The sequence below is a fragment of the Nuphar pumila genome, chromosome 9 (genome assembly GCF_984573655.1).
Source record: "Nuphar pumila chromosome 9, dmNupPumi1.hap1.1, whole genome shotgun sequence".
In the NCBI taxonomy this organism is placed as follows: domain Eukaryota; kingdom Viridiplantae; phylum Streptophyta; class Magnoliopsida; order Nymphaeales; family Nymphaeaceae; genus Nuphar; species Nuphar pumila.
In genome coordinates this window covers 110,986,733-111,013,771 of record NC_143257.1, presented here as the reverse complement: position 1 = coordinate 111,013,771, position 27,039 = coordinate 110,986,733, and the positions used below count along the sequence as shown (strand labels likewise).

The 27,039-nt window shown below is 39.7% G+C and overlaps 1 protein-coding gene and 1 pseudogene across 2 annotated transcripts; one reads left to right on the top strand and one right to left on the bottom strand.

Annotated features, from left to right (window-relative positions):
- Positions 1–1,435: 1,435 nt before the first annotated feature.
- Positions 1,436–9,890, top strand: LOC149828872 (DExH-box ATP-dependent RNA helicase DExH12-like). Its single transcript, XM_090017772.1, has 4 exons — positions 1,436–1,531; positions 1,853–4,969; positions 6,036–6,425; positions 6,542–9,890. Exons 2-4 carry the CDS (start codon positions 2,003–2,005, stop codon positions 9,725–9,727), a joined length of 6,543 nt encoding a protein of 2,180 aa, XP_089873898.1. The 5' UTR covers positions 1,436–1,531; positions 1,853–2,002; the 3' UTR covers positions 9,728–9,890.
- Positions 9,891–10,884: 994 nt separating this feature from the next.
- Positions 10,885–11,705, bottom strand: LOC149828871 (calvin cycle protein CP12-3, chloroplastic pseudogene; annotated as a pseudogene). The gene has a single exon (XR_016434083.1). The product of XR_016434083.1 is annotated as a calvin cycle protein CP12-3, chloroplastic pseudogene (transcript).
- Positions 11,706–27,039: the final 15,334 nt, after the last annotated feature.

The window sequence follows — 27,039 nt, the reverse complement described above, 5'->3', positions numbered from 1 at the left end:
TATATATATATATATATATATATATATATATATATATATATATATATATATATATATATATATATATATATATATATATATATATAATACTCAGGTCGGGTTGGGTAACCGACAAAAAATTTGGGTCGGATTGGTTACCCGGCAAAAATCATGACCCATACCCGGTCCCAATATTGTTCAAGTCGGGTTTGGATCGACCCAAATATTATTCAGGTTGGCATTTTCCATGCACATACCCAGGAATTCAGGTTTGGGCCGAGTCAGATAGTCGATACAAACTAGACCCATTGACAACCCACAATCAAACATGAACGCATGGTTTTAAATTTAAATATGTTTGATTCTGTTACGGACCCACCCGAGCACCTTGTTCATCCAACTGGATCTGTCACATCCAAACCCATCTAGTTGGAGTCCTGCCCAGCTGAGGATTGCACACAGAGAGAGAGAGAGAGTTTTACAGGACTCTTTTAGAGTGGGATGCCCCTTAGGATCCCACTTCCCCAAAGACTCACTTCTCTCAGGACTCTTTAAGAGAGTAAGATGCTCCTTGAATTATCATTTAGGGTGGAATTATAGATGTATATATTGTTTTTTTATTTTTATTTTTGTTTTATAAATAGTTATGAATAGTTTTCTTATTTTTTAATGAAATTTATTGAGTTGTTCCTTTAAATTTTGTTCACGGTGTCAAAGAGAAAAAAGATTCTGCTCATTCATCCATCACCGATCAGTTGAGAACCTATTTCTTCCTTTCAATTGCGCCTCTACCTTCAGCCTTGATCCCTGCAAGATGAGATTTTTGTTTTTCTCTGTCAGATTCTCCCATTGAACGTGTCCCCAACCCTAAGACACGCCTGACCCCCCCTCTCTCTCTCTCTGCCGGATTCTTCCCTGGTCCAAGTCCCTGCCTAGGACCCTCCTCCTCCTTCCTCCCCCCATCCAAGTTAAGTCATCATGTCATCTGCCTTGCCGCACACCGTTCGATGATAACCGAGAGACCGTGTCCTCCTCCAGAGGACACGACCTGCTCCTTCCTTCCTGCTCGTCTGCATGAGCTACCCGAACAAGCTGATGTCCTCGTCGGTGGTGGTACTATCCCTTGAGCGGCACCTCTATCAACAAGCCGGATCCGCCATAGCCCATCTCCCAGGGATCAGACTCTAACAGATTCCAATTTTTAGATCTGATTAAAATAATAGTCCATTTAATTTAAGAATCAAACTGTTTATACCCGAACTCAATTTATACCCAAATCATGGCTCCATAAAGTTTAATTAATACCGAGACCCGAACCTGAATCAAATCAAGTCGGTTTCGGTTTGGACCTAATTTTGTTGATCCGATATAATAAGGGCTAGACAAGACTCAACCCGAACCAGACCCGGTTACACCCTTCCAAGAAAGGCGGTGCCACCGTGTGTGCGTGTAGCAGTTACTCGAAACCACACAAAACTCTTCTCTCAAAGTCTCGTCTCTTCCTCAAGAGAGAGAGAGAGAGAGAGAGGAGGAGGAGTTCTTGTTTCGCCTGGTATGCACCTCGCTTGCTCGCTCTTTTTCTTTTTTTCTTTTATGTATGGTATAATTTTTGTGTGGTTCATTCTATCATTCTTCTTCGTCCCTTGTTGGTTCGATTCTGAGACACCTCATACTATATGAACCCTAACTCTCTCTCCGTTCTTCTCACTATTTCGAGCCTACATTCATTGGTTTTCTTATTTTTACGCATTTTTTTTGTTTCTGTTGACTCATTTCTTTTTTACTCCTTTGATGAATCGCTCCGTTTAGAATCTTGGGTTTTTGTTTCGCTCATTTTCCCACTCCCCTTTTCTTTCTGTTCACCATCTTCCAGGAAATCAACTCGTCGGGGAGAAACATCGCGTTTTGGAAGCTTTCCGTGGACGAATTAAGGTTTTTCTCGCTGGGTTTAGGGTATTTTCGGTGTGGGTGGCGGGGAGAAGTTAGGATTTTCTGGTAGGCTTTGTTGTTATTGGGGATAATAATGGCGCATTTAGGTGGTGGTGCCGAAGCCCACGCCCGATTCAAGCAGTATGAATACCGAGCGAACTCTAGCTTGGTCTTGACCACCGATACGCGCCCGCGTGACACCCATGAGCCCACCGGAGAGCCGGAGTCGCTCTGGGGGAAGATCGATCCTAAGAAGTTCGGGGACAGAGTTCATCGTAGCAAGCCCCCTGAGCTAGAGGAGAGGCTTAAGAAGTCGAAGAGGAAGAAGGAGAGGGGGCCTGTCTCTGTGCCGTTGAAGCGGGACAGCAAGCGGCGGAAGCTTCAGGAAGAAAGTGTGCTCTCTCTGGCTGATGAGGGGGTGTATCAGCCAAAGACAAAGGAGACTAGGGCGGCATATGAGGCTCTGCTCGGAATGATACAGCAGCAGTTTGGTGGGCAGCCCCAGGACATACTCAGCGGTGCTGCGGACGAGGTCCTGAAGGTTCTAAAGAACGACAAAACCAAAAATCCTGATAAGAAGAAGGAGATCGAGAATCTTCTGAACCCCGTCTCACAGCAGTTCTTCGACCAGTTGGTTTCCATTGGCAAACTGATCACCGATTACGAGGATGGGGGTGACGCAGGGATCACTGGGGTGGGTGGGGAATCTATCGATGATGACATTGGTGTTGCGGTGGAGTTTGAGGATGAAGAGGAGGATGAGGAGAGCGACTTGGATCAGGTGCAGGAGCCCTCAGAGGGGGAAGAGGATGATGACGTGCAGGATGCTAATGGGATGGGAGCTATGCAGATGAGCCATGGCATCGATGATGATGAAATGGTGGAGGCAGATGAAGGGTTGAATGTTCAGGATATTGACGCCTACTGGCTTCAGAGGAAGATATCACAGGCTTATGAGAATATCGACCCTCAGCAGAGCCAAAAACTTGCTGAAGAGGTGCTGAAGATATTGGCTGAAGGAGGGAAGGACAAAGATGTGGGTAACAGTGCGGACAGAGATGTGGAGAACAAACTGGTGATGCTTCTCAACTACGAGCATTTTAAGCTTATTAAGTTGATCACACACAGTAGATTGAAGATTGTGTGGTGTACTCGGCTGGCAAGAGCTGAGGATCAAGAGCAGAAGAAACTTATTGAGGAGGAAATGATGAGTGGTGGGCCTGGTTTGGCTGCAATCCTTGAGCAGCTTCATGCTACGAGAGCCACTGCAAAAGAGCGGCAGAAGAATTTGGAGAAGAGTATCAGAGAAGAGGCGAGGCGGTTGAAAGATGACACTGGAGATGGGGATAGATATCAAAGGGCAGACAGAGAAGGTGCCAATGTGGATAACAGCTGGTTGAAAGGACAGCGCCAGCTTTTGGATTTGGAGAACATCGCATTTCACCAAGGTGGTCTCTTGATGGCAAACAAGAAATGTGACCTCCCTCCTGGTTCTTTTAGAACTCCTCGGAAGGGATATGAAGAGGTTCACGTGCCATCACTAAAGCCAAAACCTTTAGCAGCAGGTGAAGAACTTGTAAAAATATCGGCCATGCCAGATTGGGCACAACCTGCTTTTGCTGAGATGAAGCAACTCAACAGGGTCCAGAGCAAGGTTTATGAAACGGCTCTTTTTACACCAGAAAATATCCTTCTGTGCGCACCCACTGGTGCTGGTAAGACGAACGTTGCTATGTTGACAATTCTCCAGCAGATTGCCCTGCATGGGAATCCAGACGGTTCTTTTAATACAAGCAATTTCAAGATTGTATATGTAGCTCCCATGAAGGCTCTGGTTGCTGAAATGGTTGGGAACCTGTCTAAGCGCTTGCAGTCATATGGTATCACTGTCCAAGAGCTCACTGGGGATCAAACGCTCTCTCGCCAACAGATAGAAGAGACCCAGATAATAGTAACAACTCCTGAGAAATGGGACATTATTACAAGGAAATCTGGTGACCGCACTTATACCCAGCTCGTGAGACTACTGATTATTGATGAAATCCATCTTCTTCATGATAACAGAGGGCCTGTGCTCGAAAGTATTGTTGCCAGAACAGTAAGGCAGATAGAAACCTCAAAAGAACATATCAGACTGGTTGGGCTCTCTGCTACACTTCCCAACTATGAGGATGTTGCACTATTTTTGCGTGTTGACCTTTCAAAGGGGTTGTTTTATTTCGACAACAGTTACAGGCCCTGCCCGCTTGCTCAACAGTACATTGGGATCATGGTGAAGAAGCCTTTACAGAGATTCCAGCTGATGAATGAAATATGTTACGAGAAAGTTATGGGTGTTGCAGGAAAGCAGCAGGTACTGATCTTTGTTCACTCGAGGAAAGAAACTGCAAAAACAGCTCGTGCAATAAGGGACACTGCTCTTGCTAATGATGCCCTTGGACGGTTCATGAATGAAGATAGTGCTAGCCGTGAGATTCTCCAGAGTGAATCTGAAAAGGTGAAGAATAATGATCTTAAAGACCTTCTTCCTTATGGGTTTGCAATTCATCATGCGGGGATGGCGAGAGTGGACCGAACACTTGTTGAGGAACTTTTTTCTGATGGGCATGTGCGGGTTTTGGTGTCGACAGCTACTCTTGCATGGGGTGTTAATTTGCCTGCGCATACTGTAATTATCAAAGGAACACAAATATATAATCCAGAGAAAGGTGCTTGGACTGAACTGAGTCCACTAGATGTTATGCAAATGCTCGGGCGTGCAGGACGGCCACAGTATGACTCATATGGAGAAGGAATAATACTGACAGGCCATAGTGAGCTGCAGTATTATCTCTCGCTTATGAATCATCAGCTTCCCATAGAGAGTCAGTTTGTCTCTAAGCTGGCAGACCAGTTGAATGCAGAAATTGTTCTTGGAACTGTTCAGAATGCTAGGGAGGCATGCACATGGATTGGCTACACGTATCTGTACATTCGAATGCTACGAAATCCTGTTCTGTATGGATTGGCGGCTGATGTGTTGGAGAGAGACCAAACATTGGAAGAACGGAGGGCAGACCTGGTAAGCTAATAGCCTCTTATTGAAATTTTGAACCTTTTATTTTAATATTTCTCCTGTTCTTTTTTTCTTCATGTATCAGTATGCTCGTTATAGTAGATTTGTTTGTTCTCAAGCTTTCTATGTTCTTTTAAATAAGGATTTAATGGTTATAGGGTGATTATCCTTTAACTCTGGAATGCTGCCTAACCATCTTTGGTGGCTTGTGTTGGAATTTTTCTGCTTTTGTATCTAAATGCATATTATATACTCTGGCAGCTTGTTGGGCATCCATTTTTAGGATGGAATCTTTCTTTCAAGGCATTGTTTTAGAGTAAACGGTGGTCATTATTATCATCAGGCTTTATTCCATCTTGGCTGCTGTCTTATTGTTTTTCCTTTGTTTATTTGTCACCGGAGAAGCATCTTTGATGAACACGAATGATTCATTTTACAGTTTTTTATTTCCTTAAAGTGCTTTTTATTTTTTGTGGGGAAAGAGATTCATTTTATTGTGTTGAACACCCATTTTCTTTTGGGGCCTTGTCTTGTGCAATACGCACGCATGCAAAACAAGCATCATATACTATTGTTTGTTGAGATGTTGGTTCGCATTCCTTTAAGGGTAGATGAACTCTTACAGGAATTTGCAGATGTCATACAATCATAGCCTCGGTACATGCTTATTTGCTTCCACTAAATTCATTAGAATCATAGTTATAAACTATTTCCGTTGCTTTTACTAAAGAAAAAAGCATAGTGATGACTCGTTCTTGGGAAAATATCGGCAAGAGATTCTCGTGATATTTTGGAAAAATGAGTTTTTCTAGGGAAAATTGTGTATATAAACATATACATACATAAAAAATAAAAACTAGGCAAAAAGTGTGTTTCTATTGCATTTATGTCAGGTCAAAGTACGGTATTCTCAAAATGGGTAATATTTTGAAAGTATTGAATTTTTCTGGTATTGCATTGCCCCTGGAAAATATTGCAATAGAATCCAAATATATTCTGAATACCAGTGATATTTGCGACTATGATTAGAAGTATTGATTGCTCTTGTTGCTTTTTTCCTGCTTTGTTTCAGATCCATTCTGCTGCAACCATCTTGGACAAGAATAACTTGGTCAAGTATGATAGGAAGAGTGGATACTTTCAGGTTACTGATCTTGGTCGGATTGCTAGTTATTATTATATTACCCATGGGACAATAGCTACATACAATGAGCATTTGAAGCCAACAATGGGCGACATTGAACTTTACCGCCTATTCTCACTTAGTGAAGAGTTCAAGTATGTGCTTGTCAGGCAAGATGAGAAAATGGAACTTGCAAAGCTCTTAGATCGTGTGCCCATCCCTGTCAAGGAAAGCCTGGAAGAGCCTAGTGCAAAAATAAATGTTCTGCTTCAGGCATACATTTCACGGCTCAAGTTGGAAGGGCTTTCCATATCATCAGATATGGTGTATATCACCCAGGTAGTCAATATTGCAATATTTTCTTTTCTTTTTTTTCCCCTTTAAGTTCTTGCATTGTAGTGTTTCCCTGTTTGGTGCTATTAAGTAAACTAAATGTTCACTGTTTGTATGTGCAGAGTGCAGGGCGTCTTTTGCGTGCTCTTTTTGAAATTGTTTTGAAGAGGGGATGGGCCTTGCTAGCTGAAAAGGCTTTAAATTTGTGCAAGATGGTCACTAAGCGCATGTGGAGTGTTCAGACCCCTCTACGTCAATTCAAGGGTATCCCAAATGAATTGTTAATGAAACTGGAGAAGAAGGATTTGGCCTGGGAAAGGTACTATGACCTTTCATCTCAGGAGATTGGAGAGCTCATTAGGTTTCCTCAAATGGGAAAAAAACTTCACAAATTTGTGCATCAGTTCCCAAAGCTAAATCTTTCTGCACATGTCCAGCCTATAACACGTACTGTCCTAAAAGTGGAACTGACAATAACTCCTGATTTTCAGTGGGATGAGGCAATTCACGGATATGTGGAGCCTTTCTGGATCATTGTTGAGGACAATGATGGAGAGTATATTCTTCACCATGAGTATTTCATGCTGAAGATGCAGTACATTGATGAGGATCACACTTTGAATTTTACCGTGCCTATTTGTGAGCCATTGCCTCCACAGTACTTTGTCCGGGTTGTCTCTGATAACTGGCTGGGTTCTCAATCTGTATTGCCTGTTTCTTTTAGGCATTTAATTTTGCCAGAGAAATATCCTCCTCCCACTGAACTGTTGGACTTGCAGCCCTTGCCTGTGACTGCGCTGAGGAATCCCTCATATGAAGCCTTGTATCAAGAATTTAAGCATTTTAATCCCATCCAGACTCAGGTGTTCACAGTCCTATATAACAGTGATGACAATGTTTTGGTAGCAGCACCAACAGGCAGTGGGAAGACTATCTGTGCCGAGTTTGCTTTGTTGAGGAATCATCAGAAAGGTCCAGAGAGCACTATGCGAGCTGTGTATATTGCTCCTATCGAATCTCTTGCCAAGGAAATATACCGTGACTTGGAAAAGAAGTTTGGCAAGGGTCTGGGAATGCGGGTAGTGGAATTGACTGGTGAGACAACAACTGATCTCAAGCTGCTTGAGAAAGGGCAAGTCATTATCAGCACTCCTGAGAAGTGGGATGCTCTTTCACGCCGTTGGAAGCAACGCAAGCATGTTCAGCAGGTCAGCCTTTTCATTGTAGATGAGCTTCATCTGATTGGTGGGCAAGGAGGTCCAATTTTGGAGGTTATAGTCTCTAGAATGAGGTATATTTCAAGTCAAGTTGAAAATAAGATACGGATTGTGGCTCTTTCAACTTCTCTTGCAAATGCTAAAGATCTTGGGGAGTGGATTGGCACTTCTTCTCATGGTCTTTTCAATTTCCCACCTGGTGTGCGACCTGTGCCTTTAGAAATTCACATCCAAGGAGTGGATATAGCAAATTTTGAAGCCAGGATGCAAGCAATGACAAAGCCAACATATACTGCTATCGGCCAGCATGCGAAGAATGGTAAACCTGCTCTTGTCTTTGTTCCTACAAGGAAGCATGCTCGTCTTACTGCATATGATTTGGTGACATATGTGAATGCTGATAGTGGAGAAAGGCCCTCTTTTCTCCTGCACTCTGAAGAAGAATTAGCTCCATTTCTCTCTAGGATCAGGGAACCTACTCTTAGTGCTACTCTCCAGTATGGTATTGGCTATATACATGAAGGGCTATCTAGCATTGAGATGGAAGTCGTATCACAACTGTTTGCTGCTGGTTGGATTCAGGTCTGTGTTGCGAGCAGCTCTATGTGCTGGGGAATGTCTTTGTCTGCTCATCTGGTGGTGGTAATGGGAACACAATACTATGATGGCAGAGAAAATGCTCACACAGATTATCCAATAGCAGATCTCCTGCAGATGATGGGTCGCGCAAGTAGGCCTTTACTAGACAATGCAGGGAAATGTGTAATCTTGTGTCATGCCCCTCGGAAAGAGTATTACAAGAAGTTCGTCTATGAGGCATTTCCTGTGGAAAGTCATCTACACCACTTCATTCATGACAATTTAAATGCGGAAGTTGTTGTTGGTACCATTGAGAGCAAACAAGATGCTGTAGACTATCTCACCTGGACTTTCATGTATCGTAGGCTCGCTCAGAATCCAAACTACTACAATCTCCAGGGTGTCAGTCACAGGCATCTTTCTGATCACCTTTCTGAGCTTGTGGAGAACACTTTAAGCGATTTGGAGGTAAGTAAATGTGTAGCCATAGAGGATGACATGTACCTTTCTCCTCTCAATCTTGGGATGATTGCGTCCTATTATTACATCAGCTATACAACTATAGAGCGTTTCAGCTCATCATTGACTCCAAAGACGAAGATGAAAGGCCTTCTCGAAATTTTGTCTTCTGCTTCAGAGTATTCGCAACTTCCAATCAGGCCAGGTGAAGAAGAGTTGATAAGAAAATTAATCAACCACCAGAAGTTGCCCATGGAGAAACCGAAATATACAGATCCACACGTTAAGGCAAACACGTTGTTACAGGCTCATTTCTCCAGGCATACAGTCATTGGAAATCTCGCTGCTGATCAACGAGAAATGCTTCTTTCAGCGAACAGGTTACTGCAGGCAATGGTTGATGTTATTTCTAGCAATGGATGGTTTAAGCTGGCAATATCTGCAATGGAGCTGAGTCAAATGGTCACACAGGGTATGTGGGCAGATGATCCTGTGCTCTTGCAGCTTCCGCACTTCACCAAGGAGCTTGCTCGGAAATGTGAGGATAATCCTGGAAGGAAGATTGACTCTGTCTTTGGTCTTGTGGAAATGGAGGATGATGAAAGGCGTGAACTTCTACAGATGACTGATTCGCAGCTGTTGGACATTGCTCGATTCTGCAACCGGTACCCAAATATTGATATAAATTTGGAGGTGCTAGATAGCGATGATGTGAGGGCAGGAGAAAATATAACGCTGCAAGTCACTCTTGAAAGGGACCTTGAGGGGCGTACAGAAGTTGGTCCAGTCGATGCCCCTAGGTATCCCAAAGCCAAAGAGGAAGGATGGTGGCTTGTCGTTGGTGATCTTAAGAGCAACCAACTGCTCGCCATTAAACGTGTGTCGCTGCATCGGAAATTAAAGGTGAAGTTGGATTTCACTGCACCATCAGAGGTAGGAAAAAAGGAATATTGGTTATATTTCATGTGCGACTCTTATATGGGTTGTGATCAGGAATATGCATTTGAAGTTGATGTCAACGAAGCATTGGAAGGAGACAGGGAAGGTAAATGATGGTCCATCTTATAACAGCCCTGGTTTCAGATGCGTTTAAGATGAAACGGGTCTTTTCTTCTTTTTCTTTTGTTTGTGGCTCCAATAGATGTTGCACCTTCATGTAAAAACTCTATAAGACTATTCGTCTTGTTTTTGCTAGCTATAAATATTTTTGGGTCTTCATGAAGCCTGCTGCACTTTGGTTGTTATAGCAGTTGCAATGCAACTTGAGAACATAATATACGTAATGCTTATTGTGGTTATTTTGTATTTGGAGGCTGGTGGGATGGACTGTGCAATTTGTATACTTTGTGATTGCAGTTTCCAAAGACCAAGGGTCCATGATTTTGGTAATAATTATTTGATGGGATCATAATGTCTGTTGCCTACATCTTATGTTTTTCTTTCTTTGCATTTAAACCCCCTTTCCAACTGTCCTTTAAGTATCCAATTCAAGCTCAATCAATTTTACAGAAATAGATAAGATGTTGAGCTGCTTCAGATTTTTTTTCTAGAAAAAGTGCATTGGTCTGTTGCATTAGGGGTTAGACTAAAACTTTGGGTGGACCCTATTCAATCCATTCGTCTCTAGTCTTGGGTCTCATCCCGGTGTTACGTGATATTGAACAGCCTCACAGGGAAAACTTTTGGATGGTTTTGCATCCAGTGTTCCTTGGACCTTATTGAGTAACTGGATTTTGTATACTAAAAGCCTTATTTGAAAACTCCAGCTGGGGGACTGTCACCTATGCCTCTAGCCCCTCTTAGTGGATGGAACCAGCATGCATGGTTTGTTATGTCTTGGTTGTGGTCTAAGGCTTTCCAGCAAGATCATTCTTCTGATCGACTGCATGCCACAGTTTTGTCAGATCATGTACTAATGGTTGAAAATACTAGATGAAGATTCGACAACTCATTAAGGCTTTTGGTCCATGCGACACGGACACTCCAACGTACCCCTTGGGGCCTTGCCAATGCTCCCTCCCACTGCGCCAAACCCCTTGGGGGCAGCAAGCTCCAAGCTGCCACTTCTTCTGGACTTGTTCTCTTCCCATTCTCATTCATTTAAAAAAAAAAATTAAAAACAATTCTGAAACCAAACCGCAGATCCCAAAACAGACAGTGAAAAAGTAAATGAAAATTGGATGCGAAGTAGAGCAGTTGGCGAACATAAAAAGAGAACTACATACTGATATATTCATTCTTTCAATACAATCCACCACATGAGAAACCATTACTTTTCGATCTGTACAGACCCAAAAACTTATTACGGTTAGCTCCTTCCCCCTACATACTGATACAGGAAGGGATGGGATTATTCAATCGTCGTAGATCCTGCACTCGTCGGTCTCGGGATTCTGGGAGCAGTAGGACTCGAGGGGGTCCTGCTTCTCCATCTTGCGGCGGAGGTCGGCCTTGGCCTGGCTCACCTCCTCCACCTCGTCCCACGCCACCTTGCACTCGTCCGACCCCACGTTCCCCTCGCACACCTCCGTCGCCTCCATCACCTTCTTCTCTATCATCTCCGTCAGATGCTTCTCCCGCATCTGCGTCCCCTTGTACTTCATCACCGCCTTCACCCGCAGCCCCGATGTCCCCCGCACGGCCAAGGATCCGCCCACGGAGAGAGCTTTTCCGGCGAGCGACGGACGCCAGAGGAGCGTCCGGTTGCTTGCCATCGGAAGCGTTAGGGAGACCACGGACGCCATCGAGAGAGAGAGAGAGAGGAAGAAGAAGGCGATCAACGGAACCCTAGGTCGGATAGATAAATCAGGGCGATCGCCCACCTTTTTTTTTTATAATTCTTCTGCCTTTCTTTCTTCTAAGTTTTGAAGTCGGGAGTGCAAAGCGATTGTGGTTGGGGTCGGACCGGATTAAGTCCAGCACTCTAACTTCGTCGGATCTGGTTAAGATTTGGATTCGAATTGAAAATCCTTTACGAATGCAGATTCTGGTACACCAAATAATCCAGCTCCAACCCGGATAGTTTGCACCCCTAGTTTGCCGACTCGCCCACGTTAATGGCACATGGTTCGTTCTGTATCTGTCAAAAATAATAAAAAAATTACGTGTCAATCATAATTAAAACTTTAAATAATAATTTAATAATATTAAAAAATAAAAAATTAATATTTTTTTGCATTTATTAGGAAGACGATTAAAGGGTAGAGCGTGTAAGGACCTCATGTCAATACCCTTTTATTGGAAAACGTGAGTTCTTTTTAGTTTCTTGTATTATCCCTTCAAGACTGAAAAGTACTTTTACCCTCATAAAAAAATTTGAGTGAACTTTTAATCTGAAGATCACTGTTGTAATTTATGATTTAACTGAATAATTGCAGGCCCTTGTTTTTACAGTTTTTAGGAAAAGTTTGGCTCATTGTTAAAATTTCAGAAATGTGTGGCCCATAATTGAAATTAGGGGCAAAAAGTTCTCCTAAATGAATTTTCCTTAATATATACAAAATAGAAATTCTCATACACGGACCTTTCTTTTATCATCTGTTTCAGAAATAAATATATGTTTTTCAAAAAATAATGTTTTTAATAGCCATAGCTTTTGAGAGAAAAAATAATTTCTTACCACAAATTTTGATGATACAAGCAATGAAATTCCTCACGGATTTGAGGATGATGAAATAGCCATTAGCATTGAACACCTTTTGGTTGATCCTAATGAGACATGCTCAAAGCTATTGGTAAAGAAGAAAGATGGGATAGGGTGATGTTATGGACCAGGAGCATAGTGAATGAGGTGACCTGAAAGGTTAGGGATGAATTGTTGCAGTGTTACCTAGACTTTCTGCCTCGAAGACAAGGCAGTTTTTCAAGGGTGGGGAATTATTACGGACCACCCTTGATCCCGTTCTTTTCTGGTTTGGATGGATCGATCGAATCCATTTGTTCTCATTTGGACCAGTGTGTATCTGGGTCGTGTAGGTTGAATTTTGAACTTGATACTTTGGTTTGGGTTGTTTGAGATCAGATTCATCTTAGACTGATTCGTATTTGTTTTGGTTTGTATTGGATTAGATTCACACTAGACTCGATCTGCCCCTATACTATTTATGGGGGACTTAGCCCTATAATAAAAGTGTCATGATTTTTTAGAGTACAATTATCAAGATTGAATATCTCCCTTTGATTGAACCCAATGTCTTTGATCGTTAGGAATGTGTTTCTTTCTTCGATCATGGCATCCATGAGTTTTTGGTCTCCATGGACACATCAATGAGGGCCCAAGCCCTTCATAATTTTTGAGAAATCCTATAAGACAGTGATCCCAAGATCAATGCCCTATCAATATGTTAGCTAACTAATACACTAAAAAGCCCTAAGATGATTAAGGTGTGTAAAGTCAAGTCCTTATACCACCAGGATCCTAACAATCCACCATGCTTCACAGCTAACGTCCTTGATGGCCTACTCTAGGATGACTTTCACTCTAACCACAACTTTAGATAGCCCTTTCCATCTTTTGGTAGCTCTCACTCTGGTCCAGGTTGCCCTATTCTAAGGTCATTCCTTTCGGAATTTAAACTGAGGACATGGTGGTTGCTCTGATACCAAATGTTAGATGCCTAACCAATACAACAAAAAATCTAGAGTAATTAAGGTGTAAAGTCAAGTTCTCAAACTACTAGGATCCTAACAAGCTGGTCCCCATAAATTGCAATAAATTTTTCCAAAAATATCATGACAATGTTCTTCCACGAGCATAAAGTAGAGTCTACACATCTTCCTCATTTGGAAATTTATACATATAGATGCCTTATGTTTCGTATAATTGAAATAAAGTTTTTCTTAACAAAAAAATCAACTACCGACCCATGAGGGTGACTCAGGCATTAGTGCTACACCTCTTTATTTGTAGTCTTGATTCTTGTTGAAAAGAATACTGCCTTGGCCATTTGACTAAACCCATAGTGATCTCTGATCCTAGTACCCTTGATTATCACCTTGGTGTTGCCCTTATCCTTAATAAAAGACCATCAGATGAGAACTCACAATATAAGGCATGTTTATAGTTAATTGACTAATAAAAATAATATTTTTTTATATCAATAACGAGCACATTTTCCAAAAGTAAAAATTTATCACCACATTTCAAGTTAGTTGTCTCAACATGTGTGATAGCTAACCTATTGTCATTACCTTTCATGATTTTTTTTATCCAGAACATTTAAATAGTTTAACGAGTTTACCTGGATCAGAAGTGACATGGGCAGAAGCACCTAAATCTAGGAACCATGTGGTCCTGTCCTTCAGAGAACTTTATAGCAGCCAAAGCCTATGGAATGTCATCATTTTAAAATATCTGATTAAATTCATGCTAATAATTGATGGCACGATGATTGAGTTTGTTGCAAACCTGACATATAACACCCTTGTCTTTGTTGGGTTTCGATAAAAATCCAAATTGGTGGTTTTTAGGATCTTGTACTATTATGATTTCTACCAATCGACTGACTTGCTTGAGTAAACTCATGAAGAATCAATTTTTTTGGTTCTCCACACATTGGCCAACAAAGGTCGTGTGATGGTTAAGGTCTTCTTCATCATGAACATTACATCTAGTCTCATGGTTTTGCAGTAATGCAACAACTTCATCATAAAGTTGTTTAAGTGATTTGATCATGGAGGTCACAAATGATGCATAGCTAGATCCAAGCCCATTTAGCAGTCAGAACACTTTATTGTTATCCTTAATTGGCTTTCCTATAGCTACCAGTTCATCACATATACTCTTAAAATTTTTGATGCAGTCATTTAAGGTGCACTCCTTCTTTCGAATATATTGCAACCTCAGGACCAAAAAAAAAATCTTTCTTGAGACTTATGAGCAAAAACTGTAATTAAGGCATTCCATATCTCTTTGGATGTTTGGAGGCATACCACCAATCCTAGACCCTCTTAAGAGATAGTCTATGTTATCCAAGAAGTTGATCTGACTTCCTCCAAGATAAGAAGTTTGGATTTGACTCAAAAGAGCCATCTTAGGCTTGGACGGTTTGACTTGGCATATAGAGTTCACCATCTATGAAACCCCCAATATCTTGGCTTTTAATAATCCTAAGCATATATGTCTGCCATATGAGAAAGTTTGTATGGTTGAATTTGATCAATACAAAGTTTGCAATGTTGAGTTTGTAAGGATAAAGATACTCTGAAGCCATTGCAAAGAGACAAATAGAAGATCTCCATTCTGATACCATATAAATAAACACAACACAAGAGAACATGTACAAATTTCATGTGGTTTAGTGTTGATGTCACCTACGACCATGAGAAACCTTGCAACTGCTCACCTCTCTTCTTGAGGTGTTGTATTAAATATTGAACATGATACAACATGCAAGGGAGTCCTCCAATTCACATTTTTCTTGGAGGCGCTTCTTGATTGATGGTGATAGGTGTAACAATATTATCAGAATTATTACAATTATATTTGGTAATATAATTAACTTTCTAATTTTCTTTAGAGTCATGGTTTTTCTCATGATAAGTACACCGTATGTAACTCTATCAACCTTCCTTGTTGAGACCCCTTTCTGTGCCACTTATGCTTCCTCTATTTTCTACATAACTAGATCCACATCCTACGCCACCCTCCTCCCCATACTTATTGTCCTGATTACTTTTGTCAGCATGATCATGCTCCTCTTGATTCAACTTTCCATTATGTATATGATTTGGCTTAGTAGGCAAGACACCCTCATAGCTCTACTTTCTATTCTTGTTAAAATCCTTTTTAATTCTGATAGTTAGAGGATCCTACCCAGCCTTGCTAGCATGCCCATCTTGATTGGTCTAGACTACCTTAGCCATATCATCTTCAAGACGAGGTTCTCCTTGTAGGAGGCATAATAAGGGTTCCAAAGGTGCAAGGAATTGTCACAGATCTTTAGAAAGATACTTAGTAAAGGTGTTAAATTCTAATGAGATTGTAGCTAAGGGTCAGCCATACAGGGAGGTATTTTTTGTTGTGATGTGAAGGAGCTCTTACAGATCATCTGGTAGGCTCACAAAATAGGAGATTGAGAAGATGGTGAAGGAAGCAGAGGCACATGCGTAGAAGGTCCATAAGAGAAAGGCATTGATAGGCATCAAAAGTATTGCAGATACAATTATTTATAGTATTGAAAAGTGCTTGATTCGATGTTGCCTCGAAGATCAAAGGTATTTTTTTAGACTTGAGGAAGCCAATGGGGAGCGAAGATATGGATGAGATAAAGGCCAAACTGGCACTATAAACAAGGTAGTATCAAAGATTGCACAACATATGCATCAAGGTGGAGGTGCTGCTACTGATGGATCTCAAGGAGGTTACCAAACTTCAGAGGTTGAGTACACAGAGGCCAAAATGTAGGCCTCTTCTCCTCTTTCTTTACAGATGAGTGTGAATTAATTGTTGGAAAGTATACCTTACTCAGTAGGTCAGGCAACTGAGCTTGAACTAGGTGCGCTCGGAGGCACGCATTACATGTGTTATCTTTCAACTGATAGTTGTCCTACGTAGGATCAAGTCCTATACAATGGGTACTCATGCAACTACGCTCCCAGAATACAATCAAGCTTTCACCTTCTCGCGAGGATTGGACCACGCCCTTCACTGGGTGAGACTCATAACCTTGACATGCACCACTTTGAAGAACCTCTTGATTGGGTTAGGTTGACCCAACTAAGCTCAAATTAGGCATGAATTCTGGGTTTTGATATGTGTATGGATCTTGAATATGAGCATATATGGATCCTAGATGCGAGCAGATATGAATCCTGGATGCAAGCAAACAAGAGAAAAAGAGCTAGCAAAAGCTCTTTGAGAGAGAGCAAAGCTTGTGAGATAGGGAAAGGGAGAGAACTCTTGAGAAAGAGAGGAGAAGATTGGAGTTTGAGATGAGAAGAATGGGAGAAGATTGGAGTTTAAACAAGCTTCAGCCCACTAGCTACCATTAAAGGTTATTTAAGAGGCCCAAAATGCTAGCCTTAATGGTCTTAGTCTAACCAAACGGTCAGCCATAAGTGCCCAAACAACTAGCCAAAGAAGGTACCCAAAATGATCAAAAGGGTAAAGATTGGGTCCAAAATGACCCTGATAGGGTCAGGAACATCTAAGACCAGGTCAAAAGGTCAACGATTAAAGCAAAGGGCAGCTCTTGAATTTTTTGACCATAAATATCCATGCAAAGATGTTTGGGCAAAGTCTAAACGGATTCGAGTCAAGGTCTAAAAAGATCCAAGATAATTTAAGGTCGGGTCAAAGTCCATTAATTGGTTGGTCAAAGGCCAATTTTAGACTTGGGGATTAAATTTGTCCCAAGTACTAAAAAGATTGATCAAATATCAAATCACACTGAAACTAAAATCCAAATCCAAAGTTCAAGGTTCAAGGTTTAAGATCCAAGACCCAAGGTCCACGTTTAAAGTTTAAGTATATTTTACAAGACCAAGGTCTAATGCCCCTTGAGGGCCTTGCCCTATATAAAAATGTCCCTCCATATAAGGATATGAGAGGTTTCTACAACTTTCAAGATGGGACTAAACTTGTAGGAAAGAGTTAAGAACCCACAAAACTTAGGAAAATGAGAAAAATATATAAGAAACTTAGGACAATTTTGAGCCAAACCCTAACGATTCCCCGCATAAATTAAAACTATAGAAAGGATTGAAGAGGTTGTTCGCAAAGCTACAATACATAAATGAAGGTACCTTTTGGTTTTAAACCTCCACATTAATGTTACTTAGTCTTGGTCAGTCTGGGGTTGCAATATCGTTAGCTTTGAATTGTGAGTCCTAAATGATTTTTCAGGCACCGTAATACACATTTTCATTTCAGGTGTACATAGAATATCTATCAATATATAGAAGCCGCACATTAAGGGTCATCTGTTGTATTCTAATTTCATGAGTATAATACTCCAAAATCTTAACCCGAAATATATATATTGTAAATACAAAACGAAAACATAACTTAAAATAGTTGTGGGTTACCGACCATGGGTGAGTTACAAGTGTGATATGAACTACATAAGATTGGATCTAACCTCCCCTTAGGACTTGGATCCGGGTTCTTTAGATTCTATTTTAGAAACTTTAATCAAATCATGCTTAAATTTAAGGGATTCATCATGTAAACAAGAGCAAATACCATTCCAATCTAATGTACCAATGTATCAAATAAAATGAAAAAGTAAAAACAATTGAGTACTTAGAAATTTAACAAGTTAAAAAACATCCTAAGTAAATCCAAGGATCCTAAAAGTTCTGGTCCATCAATGCCTACCTTGCATCCCATCATTCGCAACTCCGCATTTCATTCATCAACTAAAAATTATGATGTATAAGAAGTCAGAATACATTCAGTCTGGTAGGTATACATCAAATCATAGGGAATCATACAACATTAAAACATACATTTCAATCCATGATATCATATTACATTAATTCAAATATTCATGAAACTGATAGATATAGACTGTTCAAAAATAATACATGCTATTATTCTTTAATCATATCAATCATGATCTCACACTTAACTTACATGAAGCTTATAAATGTTGAGCAATATTATTCAGAACATTGCTCATAATCATGCTTAATTGTTTGCATTAACAGGACATTTTCATTACAATATTTGTGAATAAGGTCATTATTTCTCTTAGTTACAGTTCCCTTGAGTACACGAACACACGATGCAATACCACCTTTGTTTACCATACAAAGATTCAATCTAGATTTAGACTACCATTGAAGACCCAACTTTGATTTGTAACCAACTTTAAACACACTACAACTAAAGATGGACACAAACTAAATCCGCTTTGGTCCAGCCCAGATATGATTTGTTTTTGTCTCTGACTAAAGGTTGAACCTTCAGTCCACTTCTGCATCATAAAAGCACTCATTTTCATTTTTTTTATTTGCTAAGCTATGCTAACTATAGTTTTCAGCACTTCTGGTAGTATTTGCTCATGTTCGTCTAGTCATATCTAGGGGTGTCAATCTGTCGAGTTTGACCCAGACCTGACTCATACCAAGCCCTATAGGGCCAGGGTTTGGTGATAAATAAGGTCCGATTAAAATCTGGGTTGGACCCGAAGGGTCCAATTAATACAAGGAGCCAGGTATGGTTTGTGAAATTTCATACCAGACCTGGGCCCAACACGAGTTCCAACTAAGATCCGCAAATTTTCAAAGTTAAAAAGATAAAATATATTATTTTACTGGGTATGGTCCGGGTCTGGTTCATGTAACCCTTATAAGATTCGGGTATGGTTTCTGTTATGGTGGGTCTGATTGGACCCAAGTTCGGACCAGGTACCTGCATCTCAAATCAGGTCTGACACTACAAGAAAATAGCTGATTAGCGATGGAATTTAGCGACAAAATTATTCTATCACTAGTTAGCGACGGATTAACAAGAGAAATATATCCGTCGCTATAATCAATGAAATTTATGAAAATAGCGACAGAATGTATCCCCTCTCACAATCCGTCGCTAATTAGCGACGGATTTTGTGTCGGAACATTGTGTCGTAATGGACACACCGTTTAGCGGTGGATTTTTCGACGGACAATTTGCTATCACTATTTTGTGATGGATTTGGCGACAAAATATATTCCATCGCTAAGTTCGTAAATTTCATTTACAACAGCGTAGCGACGGAATTAATATGTCGCTAATCCGTCGCTAATTTTCGATAAACCTAATCGCAGACCTCTTTTCCTTCCTTTTCTTCTTTCCCGTCGTTCGCCTGCTCACGTTGTTCGTCGTTCGCCCGCTCCCGCCGTTCGCCCGGAGAAAGGTACGGGGACCGGCGTTCGCCCGAAGAAAGGCAGGGGGTTAACCCCTTGTCGGAACAGGCAGGGGGTCGACCCCGACCCACTTGCCGGAAAGGTAGGGGGTTGACCCCCTGCCGGAACCGGCAGGGGGTCGACCCCTGTTTCGGCAGGGGGTTAACCCCTTGCCGGAAAGGTGGGGTTAACCCCCTGCCGGAACAGGCAGAGGGTCGACCCCGACCCTCTGCCAGAAAGGCAGGGGGTTGACTATCTTGCCTATTCCGGCAGGGGGTCAACCCCCTGCGGTTTTCGTCAGGGGGTCGACCCCCTGCAGTTTTGGTAGGTCATTGGGTATTGGGCTTCTCAAGGCCTATGCAAAATGTTTTCATTTGCCTTGATTTTTTTTGTGGTGACTTCATTTTAAAACATTGTTTTTTGCAGATTTCTCAACCAAACCCGCTTGTGCTCAGCCACCCGTGGTAAGTAAGTGACAATAACAATGCAAATCGGGTAAATACCCGTGGTGAGTAAGTGATGCAAGCGTATCACATGTTATTTAATTAATTAGATGTAACACTTTATTTTTCACACACTCACTTAGTTGTTGATATTTAAGGTTGCTTTGTTGGAGTTCGAAGATCATGTTGAGCATGATTTTAATGTATGAATATAGAAGTGTTCTTATTTTTGGAGTACGGAGTCCATGCTAGGCATGATAGTAGTTAGTGGAATATTGAAGTGTGTTTGTTGTAGGTACATGTTTGTCATTTGTTTGATATGAATAATTACGATGTATTGCAATGTTTGATGTAATTGTATTCATGCTTGCATGTAGTTACTTTCAATTTGATTATGACTTCTATGTGAAATTGTATAATAAAAGCATGCTTCAAATGATTGTATCGTATCATTAATAGTTTGCACATGAAAATATTAAGTTATCAATGCATGCATCATAATTCTTGTTATTGTATGACATCATATATTGCATGATAAATTTGATATTTTCTTCATTATAGCATTCTGATGGTTCGATTTTAATTGGTTAGGTTATTATTCGTAACATCATAAGAAAATGACTGTAAACCGTAAATGGATGTACCGTAAGATAGTGGACAATGAGTTATCACATGAATATATGGATGGTGTTGAAAGTTTTATTGAATTTGCAACAAGTGTCAGTACAGTGGATCCCACAGGTCGGATTAGGTGTTCCTGCAAGATTTGTAAGAATAATCGATTTGTAGAACCTCATGGCGTTAGACATCACCTATACAGGAAGGGTTTTGTGAGTGATTATCAGAACTGGATGTTTCATGGAGAAGAATTTAGAAACAATTTTGATGCACGGGTGAATATGGTGCACGATAATCCATATATGAATTTGATATTTGATGTCGCAGGAATAGAACTAGGTTCTGCTATGAGTTCTAGTGATGTAAGAACTGTCGTAGATGAAAAATCACCAAAAGATGCAGTTAGTAGATTTTATGATTTACTTAGAGATGCTGATGAGCCACTTTGGAACGGTTGCGAGAGTCACACTATCTTGTCTGCAGTTCTTCAACTAATGAATTTGAAGTCCGAGTATAATTTGAGTCAATCATGTTTTGACTGTTTGTGCATGATTGTGAAGAGTATGTTGCCCAAAGATGAGAAATTGCCACAAAATTTCTATCGTGCGAAAGTTATGGTCAACGCTCTAGGTATGGGGTACAAAAAGATTGATGCTTGTCCAAATCACTGCATGTTGTATTTCAAGGAGCAGGAAAACAACCTATCATGCTCGTCATGTGTGCATCCTCGGTTCAAGCCAAAGACAAGAGGCAATTGTAGCACGAGATCAAATGAAGTTTCATACAAGTTGCTCAGCTACTTTCCTATCACTCCTAGATTGCAATGATTGTATATGTCGTCAAGGACAGCTAAACACATGAGATGGCATGCAAATAAAGTTTGACATGATGAAAACAAGATCACGCATCCTGTTGACGCTGAAGCTTGGAAGCACTTTGATCATACTCATCAGAACTTCGCAACGGAAGTGTGAAATGTTAGACTCGGTCTATGTACAGATGGATTTAATTCATTTGGGGGTAGATCAACTCCATACTCATGTTGGTCAGTATTTGTAACTCCATATAACCTTCCACCAAGCTTGTGTATGAAACGTCCAAATCTTTTCTTGTCTCTGTTGATCCCTGGTCCGACCTCACCTGACTAAAATCTTGATGTATATTTAAGGTCATTGATTGATGAACTAAAAGTATTGTGGATGACGGTGTTACCACGTATGATGCTCACAAAAAACAAAATTTCAACATAAAGGTCGTTGTTCTATGGACAATCAGTGACTTCCCTGCATATGGTATGCTATCTGGTTGAAGCACACATGGAAAGTTGACATGTCCGTACTACATTGAGGATTTCAAAGCTTTTAGATTGATGCATGGAAGGAAGTCTTGCTGGTTTGAGTGCCATCGACGATTTCTACCCAATGACCATTCATTCCGACGACAAAAGAATGTGTTTAAAGCAGGCACAACTGAAATAGAAGGTCCATCCACAAGATTGTCTGGCATAGAGATTCTAAGAAGATTGTGATACTTTCTAGATATATTAACAGATGCCTGCAGTCCTACACTCTTCCGTGGATTTGGGAAGGATCACAATTGGATGAAGAAATCTATTTTTGGGGAACTACCGTATTGGCCGACCCTATTGATACGACATAATTTGGATGTGATGCATGTGGAGAAACATGTGTTTGATAATGTGTTCAATACAGTAATGAATGTTAAAGGTAAAATAAAGGATAATCTGAAGGCCCGTATGGATTTAAAAGTAATATGTAAAAGACCAGAATTGGAACTCAAAGAGTATAATAGCAAAGTATTGAAACCAAAGGCAAATTACGTGCTTGGACCTCATCAAATAAAATATATATGTCAATGGTTGAGACAATTGAGATTTCCAGATGGATATATCTCTAACATTGCTCGAGCTGTGAAGATTGACGATGAACAGTTATATGGGTTGAAGTGTCATGATTGTCATATCTTTATGCAACGATTGATACCTCTAGCATTCCATGATATGTTAGACAAACCTATATGGGGGGTATTGTCTGAGTTGAGTAAATTTTTTAGAACATTGTGTGCATCGAAATTTGTAATATTTGATGTAAAGAATCTCGAGGACTCTGTCATCACCACTGTTTGTCTGCTAGAAAAGATATTTTTGTCAGCATTTTTCGATGTTATGGAATATTTGATCATACATTTGCCATATGAACTAAGGGTTGGTGGCCCTGTGCAATATCAATAGATGTACCCATTTGAAATGTATATGTTTTTTTATATTTGTCTCTTTAATGACAGATATTTAAAATTTGAAATGCATATTTTTGCCAGATGCATGTTCAACCTAAAAAAAAGGTTCGTAATAAAGCAAGAGTAGAAGGCTTTATTTGTGAGGCGTATACTTTAGAAGAGATTTCAAATTTCTCATCTATGTACTTTGAACCTCACATTCAAACACGTTATACATGCCCGCCCCGTAACGATGATGGAGAACAAGTAACTGTAGCTGACAAGCTGTCGATATTTCAACCACTTGGGCATGCATTTGGTAGTTGCCGATCAAGGCTCTTGACAGATCGAGAGCAAGACGCAACACACATCTATATTCTTTTTAATTGCTCAGCGATCGACCCATACATCGAGTAAGTATATGTAGACGCAACACAATTATAAATCCTTTTATGTTCTATACGTATATACATGATTCGGTAATATAAGTATTTGTGGTTTGTAGACGATTTGATCTGGAGTTGCAAAGAGAAGTTTCACATCTCACTAATGCAGAAGTACAAAAAGAACGTGAAACTAAGTTTATGGAGTGGTTCAAACAATTGGTAAAGACACTAACATAAATTTTATACTTGTAAACAACACTAAGTTACTTAATTGGTCGTGATCACAATCATTGTTTATGTTTGTGCGTAGGTCCGTCATAGTGATGTTAAAGATCAAGGAATATGTGATTTAGAAAATGGTCCGACCAAAGTTGTGTAATGATACAATGGGTACATCGTAAATGGTTATCGATTTCATACAAAAGATTACAGTATAAACAAATCAACGATGAATAGTAGCGTGTGTGTCAAGGGTAGCAGCTACGGTGAAAATGAACATGATTACTATGGTGTTATAGAGGAAATAATAGAGTTGACTTACTTAGGCATAAATAACAGGGTAACTTTATTCAAGTGTCATTGGTTTGATCCAATTGCAACAAGACTCGACAAAGCATCAGGCATTGTGGAGGTGAATCATAAATCCAGGTTTTAAACATATGAACCATTCATATTAGTCTCGCAAACTCAACAAGTTTATTATACTTCATATCCGAGTATAAAAAAGTCAGATAGAAATGAATGGTGGGTAGTTTGCAAGGTGAAGTCCAAACTATACCCTGAGTATGATCAGTTACAGGAAGATAAGTTAGCTGAAGACAGTGATTATTATCAATCAGATCATATCTATGACTTCGCTTATGGTCACGATATTGTGCATGATATGCATGTCATATCTCTATTGGCTGATGAAACATTCATAGAAGAATGTGATTCAAATGATATACCAAGTGGATGGGTAAACAATGAAGAAGAAGAATATGAAAGTCAAACAAGTGACGAGGAAGAATTCTCAAGCTAGTGAGCAAAATCTTGTAATACAAACCTCTATTTGAATGCATTGCAATACTTGATGTGAATGATTTAAATTATTTGAATGTATTGTAATACTTGATGCGAATGAATGAGTTCTATTGCAATACTTGATGTGAATGATTTGAATTATTTGAATGTATTGTAATACTTGATACAAATGATTTGAATGCATTGCAATGAATGATGTGAATGATTTGAATTATTTAAATGTATTGTAATACTTGATGTGAATGAATGAGTTGTATTGCAATACTTGATGCGAATGATTTGAATGCATTGTAATGCTTGATGTGAATGATTTGAATGCATTGCAGAACCTGATATGAATGATTTGAATGCATTGCAATACATGATGTGAATGACTTGAATATATTGTAATACTTGATGTGAATGACTTGAATTATTGTAATACTTGATATGAATGACTTGAATGTATTGTAATACTTGATGCGAATGAATGAGTTGTATTATACTTGATGTGAATTATTTGAATTATTTGAATGTATTGTAATACTTGTTGCGAATCATTTGAATGTATTGCAATGAATGATTTGAATTATTTGAATATATTGTAATACTTGATGTGAATTATTTGAATGTATTGTATAATATATGTTATTTATTAGAATATGGTTCGTGGAGGTTACAGTGGTCGCTCATCCAGTAGTAGTCAGGCCCAGCCTTCATCTTCACGGGCTCCTGTGATAGGTATATCATTTAACTAATTGGATGCTTGATTAGTTGAAATGCGCATTTTGAGAATTTCTAACGTATTTTTTTACAGATGATGTTTCGCATGTACACGACTCACCTACACCAGTTGATCACACAAGTCAGGAGCCAACACAGGAAGCAGGGTCTTCTCAGTCTGGCACAAGAAGACTCATTCGAATAGTGTATATCGATAATCAACTATAAGTATTTTGTTTTCAATTATTGCATATCTTATAAATATTTTATATTGATATTTACTGTGTACCAATTCATGTGCAGCACGAGGTTTGAGCCACAAGAAGTAGTACGTGAGATTAGGAATTCACTTTGTCAACATCTACCAGGACCAGTCGCTCAATGAAAAAAGTATCCAAAAGAGGTGATAGATAGATTGTGGTCCTCATTCATGGTATACAGTTGTTTCTCATAGTTAATGTGTTTTATGTTTAAAAAAATTTTAGTCATGTCTACTAACTTTCTGAAAATATTTGTAGGCTTCGAATCGCTTCGCAACTACGGTGGAGGAAAATGATGCAAGGAAGGTGTGGCAGAAGGTGACTGCCAATCGATTTGCAGACATGTTGTACACTATGAAGACTGCAGCAAAAAAAGCATCTGGCGGAATAGATGATCAACTATAGTGGAAGGGCCATGACACTATTACTATCAGGAGAGATTATTGAGATGGAATGTGCGATAAGTGGGTGGAGGATGAATTTCAAAATCACTCTGCGAAGGCTGCACAAAATCGAGCGAAAATGTCTGAAGCCTATCTACACACAGGTGGATCTAAGACATTTGGGAGCCACCTGAAGAAAATGGTAACTCATCAATATATAATATTAATTTTATAAGTATTTTTGCAAACTTGTTAACTAAATCTTTTATCATTTAACTTCGCAGGAAGCAGAAAAATGAGGCATTGTATCATATAAGGATGTGTTTGTTGAAACACATAAATGAAAGACCACGGGAGACTTCGTATTAGAGAAGGCGAGAACGACAATGGTATGTATTTATTCTATTAATAATTATTGCAATATGCAAGTTATCATAATGTTATCATTAATTATTAATGCGTACTTTAAACATTATTTTGTAGAAGACATATGAGCAACAGATGGTAGAGCGATATGGCGATAACGCTACTCAGCATCCATCATTTGATCCTGCAGCATGGGTGACTGCAGCAGGTGAACCCAAAAAGGGTCGTGTGTTCGGGTTTGGGAGTAATATGAACACTTCACATGCTATTGCTTCTTCCAGTTACGACTCAAAGACTTCTTCCGCCACCATAAGCTCCAAGTAGCAGTCTATTCTTTTCGGTGGTGATATACGCCAGATCGTTAAGGACACAATGCGTTACTGTTTCCATGAAACTGTCGTCGACGTTCTCCGAGCTGAGTTCAACATTTTTTTGCTGAACAGGGGAACTTCGATTGCAGGTCCCTCTCAGGTATGAAAGTTTCATGCAATATATTGCATGTTGTTAGATTTCATATAACTTTGATTGCCTTAACATATTCAGTTCTTGTTGACTGCCTTAGAACACATATGAGCATGCTATAATCACATATTCAGTTTTTTGACTGCCGTAGAACACATATGAGTATGATCGAATCACATATATAACTTTTTGCCTGCCTTAGAGTACATATGAGCATGGTAGAATCACATATAGAGTTTTTCTTACTGCCTTAGAACACATATGAGCATGCTATAATCATATATTCAGTTTTTTTACTGCCTTAGAACACATATGAGCATGATCGAATCACATATATAACCTTTTGCCTGCCTTAGAGCACATATGAGCATAGTAGAATCACATGTAGAGTTTTTTGCCTGCCTTAGAGCACATATGAGCATGCTATAATCACATATAAAGTTTTTTGCTTGCCTTAGAGCACATATGAGCATGATAGAATCGCATATAAAGTTTTTTTTACTGCCTTAGAACACATATGAGCATGCTATAATCACGTATTCAGTTTTTTAACTGCCTTAGAACACATATGAGCATGCTATAATCACACATTCAGTTTTTTGACTGTCTTAAAACACATATGAACATGCTAGAATCACATATATAGTTTTTTTATTG